The following is an 18,703-nucleotide window of genomic DNA, read 5'->3' as shown; positions in this document are numbered from 1 at the left end:
AGGAATCCTGTTTCACTGTGCGTCTCTGCTGTCCGTGCAGGTTGTCAGGAGATCGCAGACGAGTTTCGCTCTCAGGAGATCGATGGACAGGCATTGCTCCTCTTGAAGGAGGACCACCTAATGAGCACCATGAACATTAAGCTGGGACCTGCACTCAAGATCTTCGCACGCATCAACATGCTCAAAGACTCATAGCAGAAAAGTGTGTGTGTGTGTGTGTGTGTGTGTGTGTGTGTGTGTGTGTGTATGTGTGTAGATTGTAGCACTGACAATAGAGTACCGACTGCACTATGACCTGGCCTTCTCCACACTACTGGACTGGTTTTCTCAGATTTTACTCAATCAGCCTACAGCAGCTCAGTCACCACTTTTCTCCAAATATAACCAATTCTGTTACTTTTTGGTGGCTCATATCTGATGTCAGACATTTTGACCAGTACGATTTGACGGAGAAGATGCATGTAGTTAAAGGTGTAGCTGAAAGCAGAACACGCATGCATCCACCTGCCATCTCAAGCTTGTTGTCGGGAAGCTAGAAAGCGCTGCTTTATCTGGCTAACGCGTCGAGCTCTGATCGTATTGGACCAGGTTCAGTCTGAGGAAGAAAACGGTTTTCAATAGAAAATAAATCTGAGAAAGCAGGTGGTGTTGGAGTGCTCCAACTCTTCAGTCGTGGCTGGGTTGGGCCATTCTGTAAGTCACCGTCTATGCTGATTTGAGGCATTGGGGGACAAAACACAAGTGACTTCTGAATTTATTGTATTATTATACATGTTTTTGTACAGTTTTGTTAGTGTGTGTGAATGGAAGTGAGATGGCCGTATGTGAGGCTGGGAACTGAAGATTGCGGTCATTAATTTGCTCATTTTTATTCAGCAGATGCTCCTTTTGCCTTTTCTCTCAATACGATTCTCGCAGCACTTGGATACATAGCTTGAAAGCGGAGAAAAACCGATCAAGCAGCCTCTTTTGAGACATTGATTTTTCTTTTCAATCATCAGCTTTCTCTTGTTGATTTAAACTGCTTACGAATGATTTTTTTTTTTTTTTTTTTTTGCTTTCCACCTGCTTTTCCAAAATGATTAACTAGAAAATGACATTGATTTACTGTCTGGGTTTGATAGGAGGACACTAATTTATCCAAGGAACAATCGTGGGCTGGCTGCTCTTCACACAGCACTGCTTTTGTCTCTTTATTCTCTTATTTTTCTGGGAGGCTTTTTGAGAAATCTAGAGTGGCGTTTCTAAAGCAACACTAAAGTTTGTATATACAGAGCAGCTCGAGTGAGGAAAGAGTGCCCTTTTTAAGTTATCCTTTTTATTTTAAAAACAGAAGTTTAATTTTAATATTTTGAAATATGCAAATGTATAAAATACCATTGGCTTGAGAGTTGTTTTTGTTATGGAAAGATTATACTGTGTAATTGTTTTGTTGGCGTGATAGAAAGTGAACCTTTTTTAGATGATGCTTTGTCAAATGCTTGTATTTATGAGAACAGTTTGTAACACATTTTGCAGTCATAAATAATTTGCAGTACACTTCTGTCTCGGTTCATTTCTTTTTCAAGTTCTGTAACGCCGTTTCATTTGATCTCGAACGTGTCACGCACCCTACCACGGCCTAAACATCAGCTTTTTGAGTCCTCTTTTGTTAAATGAATTGGTTTTGTGGCAGCACTGTTATGCTGACGATACCCGGCTCCATCTGTCATTCCCACCCGACGACCACACAGTCTCAGCACGAACCTCAGACTGTCTCCCTGACATATCGACATGGATGAAAGCCCATCACCTCCAACTAAACCTCTCTAAAACTGAACTGCTCGTCTTCCCAGCCAAACCAACCATACACCACAGCATCTGCGTCCCTGAATATCTTCAAGAAACTCTTGAAGACCCAGCTCTTCAGGGACCATCTCCTATCCGAACACTTACCCTGTACTTCCCTACTCCCTCTACTGCACTTACTCTTTCTGTACTTCCCTCTGTCTGCACTGTATCACTGCACTGTATGTTTTAAAGCCTTCATTTTTTATCTATCTATCTATCTATCTATCTTCATATATATATCTATATATTTATATATATTATTAATGATTTTATCTGTGCCTTTTAAGTTAAAAAACTAAAAAGTTGGTGCCTGTTTTATATAGAAATAGACACGTTTTTGGGAGGTTTGAGACACTAAACTCTCCTAACTATTAGGAACAAAAAAAGCATCCCAGAACAGAATAATTAGACACGATCGATATTTGTAGTTTAGTGCTTTGGGGTGTACAATTTAACGGCCGTGCATTCTGGTAGTCCTTGGTTGGTATGAAAAGGGACATTTCCAGCTGTTCGCCAATTATTGTTATACATAATAGACCGTTTGAGTAAACACTACGGCCGCTTTCCATTTTGTTTTCAAAGAAAACCTGGAAACGTTGAACAGGTTGAGCGGCTTTAGTTTCAGTGACAGCTCAGCGGTGGATGCAGTAAAGAACAACAGGAACTTACAGTAGTGACACGCCCACTGTTTTGATTTGAGAGTGGACGAAACCAAAACAAGTAACGGCTTTTTCTTTATTTGATGCAGATATTTATGAATGTAATCTACTTTTGATGTGAAAGGATACATTTCTTATCACACAGAGCCGTGCAGATCGGCTTATATAACGTGTTGGACCGTTAATGTTTTATTTTTGAGCTCCCCCATATTTCGACACAAATGGTTTCGCCCAGATTTGAACTTGAACGAACGCAACTTTTAAACGGCAGATTAACTGTTCCCGACTTTTTATGGTCAGGGGCGATTTACGCTCAACATATTCAAGCGATATATTTTATAACACCCGATACCAGGTAAGTTAACTTCCAAAATAGTTATATCGTTTACTTCAGCTTGTGTTTGGGGCGTAATTTTGTCCATTTGTCCACTTATCTAACTGGTGGAAAACATGAAGTGCCTCATTTCAACGCCGGAGAATGATTTGTATGTATTGTACATCAGTATTTTCTTTGATTCTTCTGCTCCACGATTCCAATAACAAATGCTGCACTTAGATTTTTTTTTTAAATTTAAAAAGAAACTGATTCTTCTAAATTATATAAAAGAAATTAAATACCGAAGTACCTCCTTTATTACTTTTGGGCTTCAACAAGTTGTTTTTTTTTTTGTAATTTTTAAACTGCAACTAAATACATTTGTAAATTAGTCTACAGTTTTTTTTCCCCCGCATTGTTTTATCTTTAAAGTCATAGTGAAAAGAAGATAGTGTCTCTTGTAATTTTTTTGTTGTTGTTGTTTATTTGACCAAAAATAGTCCCAAAGGTCCATCTAAACATGGTATTTAGGATATTTAGATAAATATTTGAATGACTTATCATCTTTAAATAAATGGTGTGGGCTGTAAATACTTTTAACAACAAAATGGCCAGTTGCACCGTGTTAATGAGACATTTAAACGTCCTGGACTGTTGCAGAAATGTCTACTCAGAGAGAGGAGGCTGATGATGATTCCCCCGCTGACCTTCCCTGTCTGGAAAAACTTGACTCTCCAGCAGGTATGAAGCTTTACAAAAGTAGTTATTGTTTTCATGTACGTTCAGGGACCATTAGTAATTAAATTATTACCAGCAGGGCCGTTTTAATTATCTGTGGATGTGTGTTTGTGTGACCTGTCTGTTGAGTCAGGGAGCCCACCTACTGCCTCATTATCCTGTCTAATGGAGCTGGAAAATTGTGTTTCCAACCTGAGCCTCGCACATGAAATAGTAGTGAACAGAGACTTCTCCTTCAAACCCAGGAGCCCTCCTACGGACAGGCAAGAGAAACACCACCGATTCGTACTTTACAAAATAACAACTGTCGAATGAAATAATACTTGGCTGTTTGTCCTTCTTCAGCCTGGAGGGCAGAGTGACGGAAATCGTTCACCGGGCATTTTGGGCCAGTCTTCAGGAGCAGCTGAGCAGCGATCCTCCAAATTACGACCATGCAGTTGTTCTGCTGCAGGAGGTCAAAACTGTAAGTGTCCGCCATCAAAAGGTCCACCGTCACCTCTGACATCACTTTGAGGATCAAATCAAAGTGTAGAAAATACTCACACACACACACACACACACACACACACACACACACATGTATAAACAACTCAAATCTCTAACCTTATATAAAGTGAATTCTACACAATTCTACAATTGCTTTTGCATCAGACTCTAGCATCAGCTGTTTTCTTTGTCGCTATTATTAAACCAAAGAACGTTTATGTTGCCTGTCGTCATTGCATGCTCGCTAATGTATACGGCCACTGATCAGCTGTGACTCACAATTCTGCCGGTTTAATCCCACCATACTGACTACGAGACGATAGAAAAGCTAAAAAAACAACAACAAAAAAAACAACAACATACGCTTTATTAAATCTTCCAGGTCCTGCCGGTGTTCAGGTTTAACTTGCGTCCACGTTAACTGGCGACCTTCAGCCTAAAGCGTTGAGGTTGCTGGTAGTTACTAGCCTGGCTGACGCGTCCACATCTCGATGAGATGGTGGTCTGGGAACTAGGTGTGCATTTTCTCGTATTTGAGGCGTGGTTTACGAATGCCTAGAGCCGTTTATTGGGCGCTACGAATGTCTATCAAATGGGCTCTGGTTCTTCCCATGCTGCTTTGCGCGCGATTCATAGCCAATTGTATCACTTATACCAGATGACGTATGTAGAGCGACAGAAATTCGACGAGGGAGAAGGCAATGAAATCTTTTAACGCCAAACGTTGCTCTCTTTTAAAAGTACACTTGCGTTCTAAGCTACTTAAAACACTTTCTAAGGCTGCATCGAACGGTAACGTTGTGTCCGCTGCCATGTTGGATTAAAGGCGGGGTAGGGGATCTTTTTCTGGAACATTTTTTTACATATTGCTTGAAATACTCTTCACACCCCCATTGCAACCAATTAATTAAAAGTTTTGACACAAATATGAAAAGTTTTAGTGGCCTCTAGAACGTACAATCTAGGAAAAACAGTATCCAATCATTGTGAACGGCCGTCTATCAAACTGCAATCTGCTCCTCCCTCCCCCTCCTCCCCCCCCCTGTGCGCGTACCCTGCTCCGTGAACGAATTACACGTCCAGAAGCTTGGCAGGAAGCTAAACTAGAGCCAGCTTGGCTAGCACCTAGCATTATTAAACGTATAGTTAGCATAAACTAAATACTAAATACGGCAACGATCGATGCTTGCTGTCAGAACAGCGCTCGTGCACCTTAGTGCTCGTGCGCGTTCATGTACTCTAGAGGCGTGCCTTCGGGAAGAAAGTGAAGAAAAGGGTTGGGACTTTTTACCTGTGTATTTTCAAAATGCAGCTTCGCTGGACTCAAAATCCAGGATCTCCTACCCTACCTTTAACACTCTACAAGCTTCGGTGTCGCGGATAGACGTCGTCATCGTCTTGCTGCTGCCCCCCCCCCCGTTCTGTGATTGGTTCCCTAACTCAGGCAAAAATAAGGGCGGTGGTTTCCAGGCAGCCTTTGCAGTGTGAATGAAATCGCCCGCAAAGCAGCATGGGAATTCCCAGGCTTGGTAGTTACGGCAGCTGTTGGAAAACTGGAAGAAGTCGCTTGGCTGTCCTGGCCCATGCCAGGGCTCTAGAGTGCGACCAATTTTCTCAATGGTGCAACTAAAAAAAATCTCAGGTTGCACCGGTGCAACCACCCGTTCGAGGAAAAAGAAAAAAGTCTACGCGACTCTGAAAGTCTCCCTGTGGTTCAACAACAGACACACATTAGACCCATATCGTGGTCTAAACCAATCAGAGATAGTGAAGGGCGGGACCCCCCTCTGATTGGCCCGTGTACGTGTGTACGTTTGAACACGCGCATCCTATAGTCAGACACAGAGGTGATGAACCTCGGCTCGTCAGATAAACAGTTGACAACTTTTTGGTTAAGTTAAAGGGTTAGTTCGCCATTTTGCACATTAAGCCCTGTTTTTAGGTAGTCTGGGGTGAATTATAGATGTTCTGATCACAATTTGGACATTTGGTGCTGAACGGAGCATTTAGGTATCCACTGCTGCAGCCCCCCCACCTTTGCATTGAGTCAATGACCACTCAAGCAAACAATCATAAAACGGCATTAAACTTTCGTTTGCAGAGACATGAAACTCACCGTGTGGTCTGTGGTGGACAGCGATACGTTGGCTCGAAAATCACCGCAAAATACGCTTCCAGAGAAGTTATATTACCATTATTGTCCGTCTTCATTGATTTGTATTGTACACAAACAACGCACTATCGCCACCTAGTGGCTGGATGTCTTGCTGCTGCTATTCAACGGTATCCGGAAAAATAGGTCCACCAAAAACAAAGCTAAAACAACTGTTAGAAGGCACATTTCGCTGCGATTTTCGGGTCAATTTATCGAAATTGACCCGAAAATCGCAGCGAAATGTGGTAATATAACTTCTCTGGACTTGACTCAATGCAAAGGTTGGGGGGCTGCAGCAGTGGATACCTAAATGCTCCGTTCAGCACCAAATGTCCAAATTGTGATCAGAACATCTATAATTCACCCCAGACTACCTAAAAACAGGGCTTAATGTGCAAAATGGCGAACTAACCCTTTAAAGCGGCACTATGCAACTTTTTCATGGTCATAAAATTGCTTGGCAATCATCAGATTGCTTGGCTGACCCGTTCTGATGAAAACGGTGACATTTCCATCTCCATCTGGTGGCCCTAGCCCGAAACAGCGCTTGCAACTTTGCCTGTGGCGCCGCGTGCTTTGTTTACCTCTGGAAGTCTCGCGACACACGAGAGCCGAGAACTACTGCTTCACGGCAGGTCTAAAGGGCTCTGAGCCGAGCCAGGGAGCCTGATAAGACACACCTCTCTCCATTAGCTGTCGACGGCTAAATTGAATGCGGTTAGCTTCTAGAGTAGTAATATATAATATGGCTAGACTGTCACCTTATTTTCTACGGAGCTCCCCCTACAGCTTTGGGGTGTGTATTGCATGGTAAACAAACCCCGTATTACTGAAAGTTGCATAGTGCCGCTTTAAGGCCTGATTCGTCCGAAAATAACCACAACCAATGCTCTGACACGTCAACCTCCCACGTTATGTCATGCCCTGGTCCGGAGCTAGCTTCAGATAATGAGCCACATACGATCGACTCCGAGCCAGAACCAACTGAAATTAAAAGGGCTAAAGTGTATACATTTCTAAGAGAGTGGCTTGACCAGTTTCCCTGGCTAAGATGCAGTAAAGCCGATAATATAATGCACTGCATTTACTGTAAAGTGTGGCAACAGTGCATTTGTGACTGGTTCTAAAACATTTAGAATTGAAACGCTGAAAAAGCAAAACGCATCTATGAAACACATTACCTGCTCAGTGTCCCCTCTCCCCGCTGCCTTGTGAACAGTGAGTTCATGGCATTCCTGATCGTTCAGGAATGCGTCAGTGTGTACGGCCATATCTTGAGGAGAGGAAGACCGGTGAATACACTGATAAATATATATTTAACCCAACTACAGGAGTTGGTCATCCGAGGGGCATGTGACTGCAATGGAGGATAGTCCATAAGACATTGAGCCATGAGATGTTCAGTTTGAAGCCCTTAAAACACTTTCAATTTTAAGTAATATTTTCTTTTTATTTAATTTATCTTGAGATGTTTTAAGTTTAAATTTCAGGCCAGTGAAGCACTTTAAGCACCAACACTTTTTCAGTAAGTTTCAGTAAGTAGTTAGTAAGTTAAGTTCAGTAAGTTTGTAGAATTGTGCTTCAAATAAAGAACTTTATTTTGACCAGATTGCTAGTTAATCGTTTACAAGTTAATATTGCCTATATGGACAGCGATTCAAAAATGAATAATTAAATAAAGTGAACCTGTAAAACTGCGGTGTTAAATGCAATGCGTTTGAAAATTTGGGTGAACCTAACTTTTGTGCTGGTGCACCTAAGAAAAAAAAGTTAGACGCACCAGTGAAAAATGTTAGTCTAGAGCCCTGCATGCCGTATCTCGTTTGTCTCATGGAAATCCCAACGCCCGCATGTTCGATTGTCCCTTTGAGATCAAAATGAAACCGAACAAAAATAGTGAGATTAACATTTCATGTTGGTAACTTTAAAAAAAGAAACAGACACAGTTAAAGGAGATATTGCTACAGCAAACCAAGCTTGTGTTTGCCATCAGTTGCTTTTGTCGCTGCTGCTGCCCGGTCACGTCAGGCTGAGGTCTGATCTGGAGGAGGTGCTGGACATGGAGCTGATCCGGCAGCAGGTCGATCACGGAGCTCTGGACCTTCACAGCCTGGCGGGATTCATCATCAGCACCATGGCATCTTTATGTGCTCCTGTGCGTGACCTGGAGGTCAGGGCTCTGCGGGACCTGCAGGACCCCGTGGAGCTCCTGAGGTAAAGGACTGATCAGTGCCAGACTGTTATCTGTGTGTTCAGTCAACTGTATTTCTATAGAGGTATTTCTGTGATAATTCTGCAATCATGTCAGTCAGATGTAAGCAAACAGTTTTACTGTAAGTTACAGAGAAAGATTACTTCTGTTTGAAACTGACTGAAAATAAAGGTGGTCTTGATGTCGTCGATGCTCATCTCCTGCAGGGCGATTTTCCAAGTCTTGGGACTGATGAAGACCGACATGGTTAATTTCACCATCCAGAGCCTGAGGCCTCACCTCCTGCAACAGGCCGCGCAGTACGAGAGGGCCAAATTCCAGCAGATCCTGGAGAAGCATCCAGGTGAGGAGGGACTGAGTTCCAGCATCTCCAGCTTGACTGATAAAGTGACAATAACACATGCAAACTATCAGGAAACACTACCCTGATCCGCCCTCTTAGGACATCACCTGTTTCGTCCTAGCTCCTTACGCACTTATTTGTTTCCTAAATTGTCTTCCCATTTGTCTAGGTACCTAACTTACCACACTAATGGCGCTTTTCCACTAGCTCGGCACGGCTCGGCACAGCTCGGTTTGGTTGTGTTTCAACCATTACAACAGAGTATACTTCGTGCCTCCTCGACGTGGGCGGGGTCGTCGTAACACGGCTGAGCGTGTTGCTGCTCACCCTGTGGCTTTTTGTCGCACAGAAGGCAAGAGAAGAGAGCCAGAGAAGAGTCCTGGCCGCCAGACAAAACAGTATTGAAAAGTGACGAAACTCGTCGGCCAATCAGTGGAAGGCAGTCGGCTGATGTCACGTTTTAGTACCGCTTCGGCCCGCTTGGAACCAGGGCTGAGGTGATACGGAAAATCTACCCGGTTGCAGGTACTGCGTGCTAGTGGAAACACGCAATAGCGCGCCGAGCCGAAGCGAGCTAGTGGAAAAGCGCCATTACTCTGGCACTAGTTATGCTCTTAGCTGTTTGGTTTTGGAAGGAAATCCACTTATGATTTCTTGTGACCTGAAGTTCTTTTGCCTACCGATGTGGAACACACTTATTGTAAGTCGCTTTGGATAAAAGCGTCTGCAAAATGACCGTAATGTAATGTAAAGGCAACTTTGTTAGAGGAGCATTTATGGTAAATTTAGCCTATCCCATCTGTCACTGGGTGAGAGGCAGGATACACCCAGCACAGGTCGCCAGTCTATCATAGGGCTGCATTCATATCAGTGCCACTTAAATAAACAGATTAACTGATAACTGATAAACAGATTAACAATAGGATTGTTTCAGCTCTAAGGTAGAATATTATTGAATATTTTGCCATAATAATGCCAAAAGGTAATTGTCTCAAAACAGAAAATACTTATTTAATATGTTCTTGGTTCCCACATTCCCTTCATCGGACATTTAAACCCACCATTCCATTTCCTGCTGAAGAAAACGTGAATAATTCTACGTCTCTATCATGTAAAACACAGAAGTTTCGTCAGTAAAACATAGACATTGTGCCAAATTTAACTGTAAAGTGTTTTCATTTGTGCATGTCTTCAAAATGATCCATATGCCATCAGCTTCTTTGGACAACACAGGCGCTTGGCTTCAGGCCGCAGCGTCAGAGGAGGCGTCGGCGTTCAGAGCTCAGTCTGATTCTCCTGGTCCTGACAGCCGAGGTCCCGTCAGCGCCACCGCCGTTCTTAACCGGGCCTACGCACGTCTGCTTCGCTGGGACCAGCAGGACGAGACATATCCCGAGGTCAGTGCCAGCCCGGATAATTGCATCTGAACGCACCTTTCATCATGCTGGGTCATATTTTATTGATTAGAAGGGAACATTCAGCTGCCACGTGCACAAAGCATGTGACAACATGCATCCAGCTCTTACAGAACAGCGGCTCCAAACCTATTTAAATCAGACCTATCAACACCATTTATCCAACAGTGTATCTTTATTTTACCACTTCGCCTCTTCAGTTGCCGAAGCTTCTCTGCAGTCTGTCCTCGTACCTTTAGTATCCAGAAGGAAATTCAGGATTAGGAGTTGAGCCTGTTTTGTGTTCCACACGCAGACTGTGCTGATGGACCGAGCCCGTCTGGATGCTCTGAGCCAGCGGCTCCACATGCTGGTCCTGGAGGCGTCAGTGCTGCTTGTGAGCAGCGCTCAGTTCGGGGGCATCGTTCTCTCGCTGCAAGGGTTTGTAGGTAAACTCAGGCAGTCCATCACTGCCCTGCTGGAGGGCAGTCACACCAGGTAAGAGGATGTGATGATGCATGTTCTGGCTGTCAGGGGGAACAGGTATTGTATGAGAGGGACACCAATGGAGGTGACAGGAGGCGACTGGCTTGTCAGGACAGATGCAGCTAACCTCGTTCTTTCTGTTCTGTCACGATTAGTAGATGACAGGTGAACAGCAGCCTGTGAAATTAAAGACCGGCCCACACTGGTTCAAGCTAAATATAACCAAAGCGGTTTCTTTTTAATCACATTTAATGGTGTTTTATTTAATCTAAATATCTTTTGAGAGAAGTGCTCTCAGCGTTTTGTATAAATTAATAAATTCATAGGCCTGTGAGCTAATGCACCTCTGCTTAATGGTCTAACACTCGGTTTCTGGGGCGGCAGGGAAGCTGAGCTGAAGAGGGCCCTGTTGGGGCTTGGGGAGACCGTACTGAAGCAGGTGACCGAAGCAGTGAGCAACCAAGGAGGAGGAGCACTGCCTCAGGAGAGCCAAGATCTGCTGAGGGGACAAATATCCGACCTGTGGAAGCAAAACAACCCCGTTCGTGCACTAATAGGTCAGGCATGAATCCAAGAGTTGTGATCAATTTGTATTCTGGTGGATGCTCATTCAAGGTGCCCTGCAGTAAATTCTGATACTTTTTTTTTTAATTAAGTAACTTAGAACAACAGGAGTGGGATTTAAAAAAGAAAAGTGTTTTATTTTTGCAGCTGTGTTTAGAGATCCACCATTTTCACTGCACAGAACAAAGCTGTCTACATCTATTTTCCCTGTCAATGAATTCCTAAAAATAGCCATTTCATCAGCATGTTTCATCCCAGGTTACCTCTGTTCACGTGGAGGATTTTAAACTTGGATGTGTGCTGCTTCAAAGCATTGACTTCTCTCCCTCTTTCTCTCAATCAAACACAGGAGAAAGGGTTCAAGACTCCCTTCTGGCAATGCTGCAAGGCAGCCCGGCTAAAAGGAGTCTGGAGCTCCCTTTTCCCCTCGGGCTGGTGAGTGCCGAGCTCGCAGAGCTGGGAACGACCTTCCAGCAAATTGTCCACTTCAACCGAACAGTGTTTGGTCCCTTCTATGCGCCCATCCTCAGGAAACTGCTGCTCCCGACAGCAGAGGCTGAAACTGGCGAGGACTCGCGCTAAACTGAGGGTGACCTGGACATAAGCAGCCATCTGGTATCAGATCTGTCACTTTAGATTGTAAATATGGTGACTGGGAACTCCTCAAAGGAAATTCAGTTGTCACATGTCAGACTCACAAATGTAAAACGAGTCATCTGAATTTATAGTCGTCCTTCTGTTGTTTAATTGACATTTACAGTCTTCAGACACAAAACATAATCTTAGATGTCTGGACTAAAATGTCCAAGTGAAAGCATAAGGCAGTTACTGAATAATTATGAGAGTACATGTAAACCAGAAATAGCTGTACACAAAACTTTAAGACTGTGAAGGTAAAAGAAACAGTCACATTTAGTCATAACAAGGGACTGAAAAGTAAAAAAATGTACCAGAAGTTTTAAAATAGTACTTTATATTAAGCTTTAATATGTAGCGGGCAGTGTTTGTGTTGACATATTTATGTATGACTTACCAAAGACTTTTTATTCATTTCTTTTTCTTCTTCTTCTGTTTTTGCACCTTCGATTATAAACCAAAAACATACTGACGTGTATCCTGCAGTTGTTGGTGATAGTAGGGTGTGGGACTGAACAGAGCTTTATTTGTAAACTAACAGCAAAGTGATAAATCTCTATATTTCACACAGCCATTCAAAGAGCACATATCAGGGAGCAACCAAACGAAAGTACATGCATCTAAATCTCCCACAGGAACTCTCAGTGACATTTTCCCTAAAAACCATTACAGGGAACACAGAGCAGAACAAAATTATTATGACTAAAAGTGTGGAGTTTACACGTGTTCATGTTGTTATTTACTTTGGAGGTGGGGGGGGGGTCATTTTATATTGGTAACTCTCTTCATTTCCCTCTGATATAAAAATGATCATGGCTCATGTATCATAAGACATCAGGGTTACACTTCTCAAGCAAGTTTCAAGAGTCAACTAGAATATTTTTATCAGATTCATGTTAAATCTCCACACCACACCTCTGGAGCAGTAATTGCATTTGACGTTTTGTTTGTTTGAGGGATTGTATATATTGGCTTCCAAGAAGGAAACTTAACTCTGAATGACTCTGCTACAGTTTGAGCAGGAAGTTACAGAGCTGCACATCATTGTAAACGTTCAGAAAGTGTCCTCCTACAGCCTGTTCTGGTGTCTTGAAGGGATTTCCAGAATCCTCAAACATATTAATCCTGCTGCATCATAAAGATTTTCAACCCATCTCCTGAATTTCACCTTCAGTTTATTGAGTTAGGTTGTCAATAATGCATGTTCTGACACATTTAGGACAGAGCAACCACAAACACAATACTGTGCATCATAAATGTAACACCAATAAACTGATGGATAAATGAAACAATGTATTTTCCTGTTATATCTCCTTTGTTTTGGAGAAAAAATCTATTTTTAAAATCATCCAACTTTTACGAGTTATCTTTTTCTTTGCTTGTTTTTGAGAATTCTGGAGCTGCCGACAAGATGTTTTTCAAAGACCAGCAGGCACTCAGACGCTTGTAAAGTAATAAAATTCATGAGAGGCACAAACTGGGCTAATCTTTTGTTTAGATTAGAAGTCGCACCACCTACTAATCTCTCCAGCAGGGGGAAACACTCAAAGAACAATTGTACAATAATTATGTTGTCACGTCGCTTCAGATTTCTAACCGCTGGTGTCGCGTCTGTTTTTAACCACTCATTCATATAAAGAAAATCAGTTCTGACAACAGACTTGAGAGGGATTCTTTAGTCTTTGTATTATTTAATTTCATTAATATAATATTGCTTTGAAATTTGAAACAGTATCACATTTCCAATGACAAACCATACTCCGTCCACAAACATGGGCATTGTTTGCTGGTACAGTCTCTTTGTTCTCTACATTTTGTTACCCTTTAATAATCCCCACTGTTTCTATCTCCAGTAGACCCGAATCAATAGAAATGCTCTTTAATGGTCTATATCATTAATGGTCTACAGTACTCTACATTTTACATTTTTACCTACATGACAAAATCAGAAAGTCACACTGAGGCCAGGAAATTAAGACTTTGCCTTTCTGACCGACCCTTCTCAGGACAGGAGTGATACAGAGGTCCTGTTGGGCCAGTGATGTGGGACCACAGGTTGCCTTTAGTCTGTGAGTTGGGATTCATCTCAGGGGCAGTGCAGGATCAGGGAAATACAGGGTAAGATCTAAATGTCAGAAACGCTGGTCTGTCCCGCACGTTCTTACCTCCCAACTTTATCTTTCTAGCTTTTTTTTTTTTTGTCCCTCCCACTGCTCCGCTCACTAACTCAACGCACGCAAACACTCTCGCATCGGGCCGCTCCCCTTCAACTCACAGCTTGGTATCCGGAAACTTGAACGCTGGGGTGAGCTACACAAGGAAAACACCAATGTTAAAAAAGACTGGTACATGCACAGCCACATCATGCCACCAAAACTTGCTTTAAACAGCTGCTGCTCATTAAAGTGTATTGTTTTTATATTATGCATCCATACTAGAGCAGGTTGTCCTGGTGACACACAAAATGGAAGAACACACGTGACAAAAAGTTGGCGGAGTGAGGACGATGGCAAAATGTAGGCATGAGGATGAATCGCCGTATCGGCGTGTCAAACGGAGAGAGAACATAAAAAGCAAATGGCAGATGAGTGAGAGGAGACGAGACGCTGCTACAGTACATAAAAAGACTGTTCAGGCCAAGTGCATCATAGGGCACAAAACACAAAAACACTGCCAACATGCATCATCAGTGGAAGCTAACAGATAAAAGAGCAAGAACAGAGTGGCTCTGAAACAGCCACAGTACCGCACACAGAGCAGTCACAGCTAAACAGTCTTTGGAGAGGAGCTCAGCCTCTCACTTCTCCTGCAGCACACGGAAACAAGGGCAGAGGCCGGTGATGTAACGGTCCAAACTTCCATGAGGACAGACAGAAACAAAGCATACAGCACGCAAGGTTAGGGAGTGGAGGTGGTACCAGGATATGTGTCGGCTCCACGACAAGCCTTTTTTAATCACAGTGCAAGAGGAAAATACCTTCAAAAAGCGGCGTCGTGTTCCCAGCAGAACAAATCCATTCGCATTAACACGACACCAGAACAACATTTAGATTTGGTTCCTTCAATTCAGTGAAATTAAATCTTTTCACTGCTGTTTATTTTCAAGTGACATACTTTGCGCGCACTGTACCCAATTCTAAATTGGTGTGAAATAGATACCTACCCATGTAATCATGATAATGGGACGCGAGAGAGGGAAACGTGCACCAAATTGTGCTGGGGGCCTGTCAACATACTCAAAGTTGAAGTGTAGGGTACAAAAATAGGTGAAATGTGAGACCACTGTACGCTCAATGTCTTTATTTTCATTGGGGAGGGTTTTTAGGGGTATTTGTTCATTTCTTTTTGCCTCTGGTTGTCATAATGTTGGGATTCTGTCCCAAAGTGTTTCAGTTAGCCTCTATATATCAAAAACGTATCACAAAATGCACTAATATCTCCTTGCACTGTAAGAAAACACGATTTTAAAAGGGATAGTGCAGTTTCAACACAGTGCTTTTTGTTTGTTTTTAATGGACAAGAAGAATATTTAGTGATTTGCAGGCTCTCAGCGCTACCATTGATGCTGTCAGGCACTGGACAGTACAAGGCCAGAGCAAAGACTCATCCTGACAAACCTGTACCATCATTCAACCAACATCCTCCCAGCCACTCACAGTCAATTCAGTACACCAGGAAATCAGAAGTGTTGTTAGTTTTTTTTTCTTTTCTTTTTTTTTTTCACAGTCTTTAGAAACAGGTTGGAGGCGTGCAGTTGTTGGGTGGTGGTGGTGTTCAGGAGGGCAGAGGAAGGTGGGATTATAGTTGATTATAGGTAACCGCTATGACGTAACGCAGCTGTCCTCTGTAAAGTGTAGGAAGGTTGCTGTCCAGTGTGCGAGGTTTCAGTTCTGAGTTCAGACATCAGTGACAAATCTGTAGCCAATCTCACTATGAACACTGTACAAATGAGTAGAAAAAAAAACTGGTTGTTTGCTGCATGTTGCTGTTTTGTCTTTCACTGATTAACTGTCCGTCTTGCATCCCATGCTAGCAAAGCAGCCTCCGCATAGTGCCTCACAGTGGTAGATGCCTGGCAAGACAGGACAGGCTACAGATGGAGAAAGAAAGTAAATAAATCAAAGCCGTCTTGAAGCAAAACAACAAAAATAATAATTGGTAAATTAATAAAAATAAAGATGTGTTTTAAAAAAAAAAACTTAAATCACAGTTTTACTTCACAGATCTTATATCTGTGCGATATCATAGGCGCACATTAAAGGAAAGGGAATATAGGGAATATACGCAGTCGCCTTCTTGCAGAGAATTATGTGAGAGGACAGATATCCCGCTCACATCGCTGTAGTTAATATGAAGCTGCCACCACCTGCTGGTAAACTTAAAGATAGTTCAAGGTTTCAAGGGCCATGGGGCCTGCGTGACATACATTTCTTCATCTGCACTAGTCTGCTGTGTTCCACTGGGTCCCTCTGCAGCCCAGATATATATAAGCAGCTGGGCATGCCCAATAGAAGCTCTGGAAACACCTTCCAAATAAACATCAAATAATGTAATGTAAGATTGGAAGAAAAATAAAATAAAAGACAAAATCCTAAAGAACTCAAAGCCAAATTTACGTGTTTTGTTAGCTGCCTCTTTCAGGCGCTAACAGCCCTGCATGATGTGGCCTATACTGCCCCCTTCTGATGACACTATGCGGGCACATTTAATGACTCGTATGCAGAAAAAGCAAACCCACCCAATTAATATTTTTATACACTGTAGCACTTCAAAAGCTTTCTTCAAATTTGCTCGAGGGCGTAACCGAGCTCAGAACTGAGTAGCAAACTCATCTGAATGGCTTGTGTAAGTTTTATTTCTTTAGGTGATTAGCTTGTAACTAGTGCTGCTTGAGACAGTGATAAAGGTTTGCAAAGCTTTCCCATGGTTTGGGCAAACTGTTGCTCTGTACTGACGAGTCCATTCAGGTTTCTTCAACCAGGATTTGAAAAATCAGGCAGCACCATACTCTTGTGATGTAACAAATGTCGCTGGTCTGGGGTACTTTAGACTTTCGGACTTAAGGGAGGTGCACATATGCATCCCCTTTAGTAGAAAAATGGGAAAACGTGCATCTAGTGACAGACTTGGTACAAATATGACTCAAGGTTAGACATTTGTAGGTATGTAAACATAACAAACACACATTTCTGGGAAGAAGGATAACACTGGTTATCAGATTTTGTGGTAATTTTATATACTGGCGTGTAAGAGTGGATACTGATTCTCATCAAACTCTCTGCAATAAAGCAAATAAGCATATTTCCCAAAATGTTCATTTAACGGTTAAACACACTGACCCCTTCAGCATTACACAAAGCTGTATATGTCTGGAAATACTTGAACTTGCAGTTAGGTCAAGCCAGCGCGAGTCTAGTTACATAGCAAAATAATAGTAAACATGCTTGTTTTTGCCTGTAGAGAATATTAAGAAAAGAAAAAAAAAAGAAAAATAAAGATGCAACCTCTGGGAGCTATCAGGGATTTGGAGGCAGATGCAAGTGGTCAGGAAGAGGAGGATGAGCAGGAAGAGGCAGTTTGGTTGAGAGAGCGGGGCCACTGTAAAATGAGATCAGTCCAGGATCATCCGTTCCAGGGCTCCAACATTGGCTGCAGCAGCAACAGGCGAGGGAGACTGCCAGGGGTGTTGGGTAGGCTCAGGAGAGCCACAGGGGTGTTTGTCATGGCAGGTAGGAGGTTGGTGTGGGTCGCTGGGCAGGGCAAAGGAGGGTGCAGGCAGCCCTGAGGGATGCTATACCATCACAGTGAGAAGGCACGGGGCTCACATGTATATATGTGTGTGAGTGTGTGTCAGTGAGAAAAGGGGATGAATAGAGAACCGGATGCAAGGGGAGAGGAGAGTACGGGGAGGGGGGTGCAGTAGGGGCGGCTGTGGGGATCCGGCCTCAGAATATGGTGGTCTCGTACTTGGTGCTGACGGGACGCCTGTTGTAGTCCCGCTGGTCACAGAGCCAGGTGGTGCTGCCCAGGGACTGCATGTCTGCGTCCATCTCCAGGGGGTCGATCTGCCGGGGGGGAAGGAGGGGGGAGGGACGAGAGGAGGGTGTGAGACGTGCGGCAGTGGAGGCCATTGTGCCACACTGACAAGTCCTCAGCTCACACACGTGCATGTGGATTAGAGGTACAGTCCAGTGATCATGTTATAATCACAGACACTGAGGGCTCAATCCACACAATGGATGATGTCTGACAGAAAATACTCTGAGTCTCTGTAACCCGCAGCAGTGCACCAAAGATACCGCCCTCTGGGAGTTAAACATATGCTGATTAGTAGCTGCAAAGCAACATGTGCGCTACACCACTGGCTACAGGCATAGCATGGACAGTCGAGAACCATTCCCTCATACAGTATGCTGATGAACTTACTTAGAGCTACATGTGAATTTTAAATGGCTAAAAAAAACCTCAGGGCAAGCATTTGTCTTTGGAACATTCCCTGCTGATGGATGACACTGATACAGAATACACAAAAACTGAGAAACATTTAAAAACCGTTCAACAGAAACAGCTTCAACTATCACGTTGTAGCAATGGATTAAACCCTCACTGACAAGTTTTATAAAGATGGTAATTCACATCAAGAAACCCTGTCTTCCCTGGATGTGTTTAACCACAGAGCTTCAGCTAAATGCATTTTTAAAATCTAAAATGTAAATGAAGATGAGAGATGGAAAAGTAAAGGGATGAGGGGGGAGGTTTATGGTTAAAATATTGAGAACCAAAAGAAAAAAGAGACAGAAGTGCACTGCAGCATCCCAACAACAAGAACAAAAAGTAAGGGAGGGATTTGGTGTGTAAGCAGATGAATAATGACTGAGGAT

General features: G+C 43.0%; 3 protein-coding genes across 10 annotated transcripts in view; 2 read left to right on the top strand and 1 right to left on the bottom strand.

Moving 5' to 3' along the window:
- Positions 1 to 1,530, top strand: part of phc2b (polyhomeotic homolog 2b (Drosophila)) — a 38,719-nt gene extending 37,189 nt beyond the window's left edge. For both annotated transcript variants that reach the window (XM_075461629.1, XM_075461628.1), the window contains exon 15: positions 41 to 1,530. In XM_075461629.1, coding sequence (XP_075317744.1) covers positions 41 to 195 — 155 coding nt within the window. In that variant the 3' untranslated portion in view covers positions 196 to 1,530. The remainder of the gene's footprint in view (positions 1 to 40) is intronic.
- Positions 1,531 to 2,727: 1,197 nt separating this feature from the next.
- Positions 2,728 to 17,712, top strand: LOC142377481 (T-complex protein 11 homolog). Its single transcript, XM_075461627.1, has 10 exons — positions 2,728 to 2,844; positions 3,466 to 3,546; positions 3,677 to 3,806; positions 3,889 to 4,009; positions 8,181 to 8,401; positions 8,606 to 8,742; positions 9,958 to 10,139; positions 10,453 to 10,634; positions 11,007 to 11,179; positions 11,536 to 17,712. Exons 2-10 carry the CDS (start codon positions 3,468 to 3,470, stop codon positions 11,766 to 11,768), a joined length of 1,458 nt encoding a protein of 485 aa, XP_075317742.1. The 5' UTR covers positions 2,728 to 2,844; positions 3,466 to 3,467; the 3' UTR covers positions 11,769 to 17,712.
- anks1ab (ankyrin repeat and sterile alpha motif domain containing 1Ab) overlaps positions 11,896 to 18,703 on the bottom strand; it is a 43,848-nt gene continuing 37,040 nt past the window's right edge. For 5 of the 7 annotated variants that reach the window (XM_075461620.1, XM_075461619.1, XM_075461621.1 and 2 more), the window contains one exon: positions 15,819 to 17,887. In XM_075461620.1, the coding sequence (XP_075317735.1) occupies positions 17,768 to 17,887 (120 nt within the window). In that variant the 3' untranslated portion in view covers positions 15,819 to 17,767. Of the gene's footprint in view, positions 17,888 to 18,703 lie in introns of all 7 variants that reach the window. The other 2 variants (XM_075461623.1, XM_075461624.1) reach the window with 2 other exon arrangements.

This window comes from Odontesthes bonariensis, chromosome 3, assembly GCF_027942865.1.
Source record: "Odontesthes bonariensis isolate fOdoBon6 chromosome 3, fOdoBon6.hap1, whole genome shotgun sequence".
NCBI lineage: Eukaryota > Metazoa > Chordata > Actinopteri > Atheriniformes > Atherinopsidae > Odontesthes > Odontesthes bonariensis.
The sequence above is the reverse complement of the archived record's forward strand: the minus strand, read 5'-3'. Positions and strand labels throughout refer to the sequence as shown.